Source organism: Hypomesus transpacificus, chromosome 10 (assembly GCF_021917145.1).
Source record: "Hypomesus transpacificus isolate Combined female chromosome 10, fHypTra1, whole genome shotgun sequence".
Classification (NCBI taxonomy): Eukaryota; Metazoa; Chordata; class Actinopteri; order Osmeriformes; family Osmeridae; genus Hypomesus; species Hypomesus transpacificus.
In genome coordinates, this window is record NC_061069.1 from 12,874,928 (window position 1) to 12,879,890 (window position 4,963).

The 4,963-nt window shown below is 53.8% G+C and overlaps 1 protein-coding gene across 1 annotated transcript; it reads right to left on the reverse strand.

The window, feature by feature from the left end:
• Positions 1-2,021: 2,021 nt before the first annotated feature.
• LOC124472380 (homeobox protein Mohawk-like) lies at positions 2,022-4,411 on the reverse strand. Its single transcript, XM_047027172.1, has 5 exons — positions 4,287-4,411; positions 3,644-3,788; positions 3,132-3,285; positions 2,475-2,789; positions 2,022-2,026 (listed from the first exon to the last, which is right to left on the reverse strand). The coding sequence occupies exons 1-5, from the start codon at positions 4,409-4,411 to the stop codon at positions 2,022-2,024; spliced, it is 744 nt and encodes a 247-aa protein (XP_046883128.1).
• Positions 4,412-4,963: the final 552 nt, after the last annotated feature.

Below are 4,963 nucleotides of genomic sequence, written 5' to 3' on the forward strand. Positions count from 1 at the left end.
CTCCGTCCCTGGGCCAAGTTGGTGAGAGCCATGGCGGCGCGGATCTCCCTCCAGTCCTTGTCCTCCCGTCCCTCTCCTCCACTGAGACGTAATGTGGTTCATTCAGATATCAATATCTTCTAAATTAGATTCCTATAAATCCTCAATATGCACAAAGATATCCAGACATTATTAAACAAAAATGGAGGGAAAGAAGAAGCATGCGGAAGGTGTTTTTCACCTGTCAGGTCCAGCAGGAAGGAGGTCTCCAACACGCCCTGAAACAAGCAAGGAGAAACAAGCTGTTAGGAGTTTGTTTTTTAGAACACTGAGTCCATGGAAAACACACACACACACACACTCGTTTACAGCGCCAGAAAGGTTTAACTGAGTGAAGTGCTCCAGTCTGGCTTCTCTTAGACGCTGCGGCCAAAACAAATGTCATTAAGTTTCTCCTGAGCTTCTGAGAAGGAAAGAGTCTATCTGCTCAGCGTCAGGGTCGCAGAGCTGCTGTTTCCACAACACGGCTCTCGGTTCTACATGCCTCAACATCTATTCTTCACTCGCTCCCTCTCTCCCTCCCTCTCCTCTCTGGAACGCACAACTCTCTCCGGTTCCTGTTTAGAACACAGAACCCTCTCTACGTCCAGTTTGGCCTGTCTCCAGTTCCTCCAGCAGGGTCCCGGCCTGGAGAACCGCAAAGCAGATCATAAATAATCCTGCCTGGCCTGTGTTCTGCTACTGAACGCTTCTAATCATTAGTTTCTGCGGTTCTAACAGGTTCTACTGGGGGGGGGGGGAGCCTTTCTCAGCGTCGCAGTTTTTACCATCGCCAGAGATTTCTCCCCTTTCAGCTTTAGCTAGTTGCTCACTTGTAGACAAGCTACAACACTGAACACCAGCCTCATCCCACACACACACACACACACACACACACACACACACACACGTGTCCACTCCAGTCTGGCTCACCAGAGGAGAGAGTGGAGGAAGCCCTCAGCAGGCCAGTATTCATAAACAGACTGGTCTGGAACGACTCCATTAACCTCTCTGGAAGTGTGTGTGTGTGTGTATGCATATATTTGTGGTGTGTGTATTTATCCGGTGTGTGTGTATGCATGTATTTGTGGTGTGTGTATTTCTCCCTCGCTCCCTGTTCTATAAAACTTCACGCCAGCTGGATTTATGGGTCTCCCGTCTCTTTAAGGGAAATACTCAACTTGATGTGAGCACCACTGCTAACGTCTGAAACCATAAAGTACCTCCACACCTCCCAGGTCCACACCTCCCCTCCCCAGGTCCACGCCTCCCCTCCCCAGGTCCACACCTCCCCAGGTCCACACCTCCCCAGGTCCACACCTCCCCAGGTCCACGCCTCCCCAGGTCCACCCCTCCCCAGGTCCACACCTCCCCTCCCCAGGTCCACACCTCCCCAGGTCCACACCTCCCCTCCCCAGGTCCACACTTCCCCAGGTCCACACCTCCCCAGGTCCACACCTCCCCTCCCCAGGTCCACACTTCCCCAGGTCCACACCTCCCAGGTCCACACCTACCCTCCCCAGGTCCACACCTCCCCAGGTCCACCCCTCCCCAGGTCCACCCCTCCCCAGGTCCACCCCTCCCCAGGTCCACACTTCCCCAGGTCCACACCTCCCCAGGTCCACACCTCCCCTCCCCAGGTCCACACCTCCCCTCCCCAGGTCCACACCTCCCCTCCCCAGGTCCACACTTCCCCAGGTCCACACCTCCCCAGGTCCACACCTCCCCTCCCCAGGTCCACACCTCCCCAGGTCCACACCTCCCCAGGTCCACACTTCCCCAGGTCCACACTTCCCCAGGTCCACACCTCCCCTCCCCAGGTCCACACCTCCCCAGGTCCACACTTCCCCAGGTCCATACTTCCCCAGGTCCACACCTCCCAGGTCCACACCTCCCCTCTCCTTCTAGAGCGCCCATAACTTGCCTGTCCCGTGGAATGTTCTAGAATCCTTGCTGACAGGCTCAGAATGTGTTTGTGAGGCGAAAGGTTTGAACTGCTGGTTTCATCCTAAGCAGCATAGAAATAGTGCACGTAGAAAAACCAGCAGATCAAAGTTCCGACAGAGGAAGTCTTCCAGCCTCAGTTTCAAGAGGACGGGTTTTAAGAAATGTTATTATCAATCATTTTATTATTGGCCGTGCCAAATGAAGTTGTGTCCTTGGGCAAGGCAGTTCACCCTACTTGCCTTGGGGGGAATGTCCCTGTACTTACTGTAAGTCGCTCTGGATAAGAGTGTCTGCTAAATGACTGAATGTAAATGTTATGTAAATGTCTATTTGCTTCACAGAGTCAGTCCAATACCACAATGCAGTGTGCCCCGACCAGCCGAACGCCACCCCCTCCAGCCTCGATCCCCACCACCCCTCCCCCCTGCCCCCTCCCCCCTCCCCCCTCCCCCCTCCCCCCTCCCCCCTTCCACCCAATGGAGGTCTGCATGGTGATTGGTCGGTCTTACCCACGTGATGTATTACACTGTTCTCCGCCTCTGAGGATGAGGAGGGTGAGACGAGCTCTTCGTCTGCCTCTATGGAGCTGATCGACTGGCTCCTCCCCCTGCGGGGGGACCCCGTTACATCATCAGCGCGCGCCAGGGCGTGCTGGAGCGAGTCGTTCAGGTAGCGGTGCAGGAGACTGCTCTTGTACTTAGAAGGTGGGGAAACGCTGTGGGCGGAGCCTATCCTCAGCCCCGCCTCTCTGTTACTACTCTCCTGATTGGTCACCCTGTTGAGCTCTGATTGGTTGGTTGGTGTCGCTGAGGGGAACTCATCATCTGCCAACACCAGAGGACCCAACGGAAACATGAACTCCCCGTTAGAATAGATAAAGAAACACAGTCTCCTACTTTTAGTGTGTGCGTGTGTCTCACCAGAGTGTGTGTGTGTCTCACCAGAGTGTGTGTGTGTCTCACCAGAGTGTGTGTGTGTCTCACCAGAGTGTGTGTGTGTCTCACCAGAGTGTGTGTCGGCGCTGCTCTGGCTGAGTCTCTCTGAGCTGAGTCTCTCTGCGCTGAGTCTCTCTGAGCTGAGTCTCTCTGCGCTGAGTCTCTCTGCGCTGAGTCTCTCTGTGCTGAGTCTCTCTGAGCTGAGTCTTTCTGCGCTGAGTCTCTCTGTGCTGAGTCTCTCTGCGCTGAGTCTCTCTGCGCTGAGTCTCTCTGAGCTGGCCTGTGTGAGCTGCTCGTACAGCTGGATCCTTAGAGCCCAGCTGAGGTCAGGCTGGCGCACTGTGTTCTTCAGACGCCGCCGCGCGTTGGCGAACCAGTTAGACACCTGCAGGACAAGGGAGGAGGGGGGGGGGGGGGGGGGGGGGGGGGGGGGGGAGGAGGGGGGGAGGGAGCAAGGTCAGGAGTATGTTAGCTCCCCACCACCAGAGGCATGTGTGTATTGGTTTGTAGTGTGTGCGTAGTGTGTGTGTGTGTGCTAACGTGTTTAACTACAAGGTTCTTCCCTTTGGGACTTGTTTGGTTTTCAAAATATATGTTTCATGTTTTGGCTACCCACAATGTTTGGGGCTATCTCGTTGTTATGATCAGTGACCTATGCACTTTTGTAAAGCTCTCTCTTGGAAGTCGCTTTGGATAAAAGCGTCTGCTAAATGAATAAATGTAAATGTTTGCCGCCTCCCCACCTGCACCAGGGTCATGTGTGAAGCCAGAGCCAGCAGCAGCTTCTCTGTCTTGGTGGGGTAGGGGTTGTCCCTGTGCTGGTACAGCCACAGCTTCAGAGGCCTGGCCATGCTCTGCAGCACCTGCCTCCGCTGCCCCGCACCTGGCCTGCAGGGGGCACAGGTCAGAGGTCACAGGTCAGAGGTCAGAGGTCACGCCCCCTGAGAGGGAGGAGCTGGGCATGGTGAGCCGTGGTGGTAGATGTTTGAACTCTTTCAACATTCACGTAGTTTTTGCAGATTTGTTCAAAGCAAAACACAAATATAACTGTGTCACTAGCTTACATATGTACTGTATGAGTATGTATACAAAGAGAGATGTATAGGATAGAACATGATGACCTTGGATGCATAAATGTACTTGATTATTTCCCTATACCTGTTGTTTGAGGAATAGAAACAGAACAGTTCTGAACTATATCACAGAGGAATGAGTATGGTTTTAACATTATTTCTAAGGTGTTAAGTTTTTATCATGAAATTCCATCCATCAGTCCTCCTAAACATCACTTCATATACTGTTAACAAACTCCCAATAGGAAGTTATATGAATCATAATTTGTTTTCTTACGCCCTGATGTTTAACTGTTCTTTAGCAGGTACTCACCCTCCTTTCCTGCTTCTCCCAGCTGGGCCCTCTCCTGGGGCCGGGCCTCCATCCTCCTCTCCTGGGGCCGGGCCTCCATCCTCCTCTCCTGAAGCCGGGCCTCCATCCTCACAGCTCAACCTCATGCTGTCTCTCTCCTCCTCTCTCCCCTTCTCCTCTCTCATCCACTCCTCTCTCCATCGGTCCTCCTCACTCTTCTGCTCCTCACTCCTCTCCTTCCTCTCCTCCTCCTTCCTCTCCTCCTCACTCCTCTCCTTCCTCTCCTCCTCCTTCCTCTCCTCCTCACTCCTCTCCTTCCTCTCCTCCACCTTTTCTCTCTCCTCCTCACTCCTCTCCTCCCATTTCACCCTCCTCTCGCTCTCTCTCTCCTTCTTCAGGTCTTCTGTCTTCACAACAGTTCCGTCCATCTCCTCCCCACTTGAAGTGGGTTCCCTGGACCCTCCTGGTCTGGGTCAGGGTGAGAACGTTTAGAACCTCAGGGTGATAATGTGTAGAAGCTCAGAGTTGTACCCAAACTGGTAAAGCTGCTTCTCATCCTGGTTCTGCTGTTGGTCCAGGTCCAGGAGGAGATGTTCAGAACCTTCCTTCACTCAGGACTCCAGGAACAGATGTGAGGCAGGTCTGGAGGCAGGTCTGGAGGCAGGTCTGGAGGCAAAAAAGAGAACGAGAGGAATGTT

Excerpts from the sequence above, each read along its gene's own strand:
- LOC124472380 (XM_047027172.1), bottom strand. The coding sequence starts at position 4,411 with ATGAGGTTGAGCTGTGAGGATGGAGGCCCGGCTTCAGGAGAGGAGGAT. Across the intron at positions 3,789-4,286 it reads GGGAGAAGCAGGAAAGGAGG|GCCAGGTGCGGGGCAGCGGA; the intron begins GTGAGTACCTGC and ends TGCCCCCTGCAG. Across the intron at positions 2,790-3,131 it reads ACTCAGCGCAGAGAGACTCA|ATGATGAGTTCCCCTCAGCG; the intron begins GCACAGAGAGAC and ends TGGTGTTGGCAG.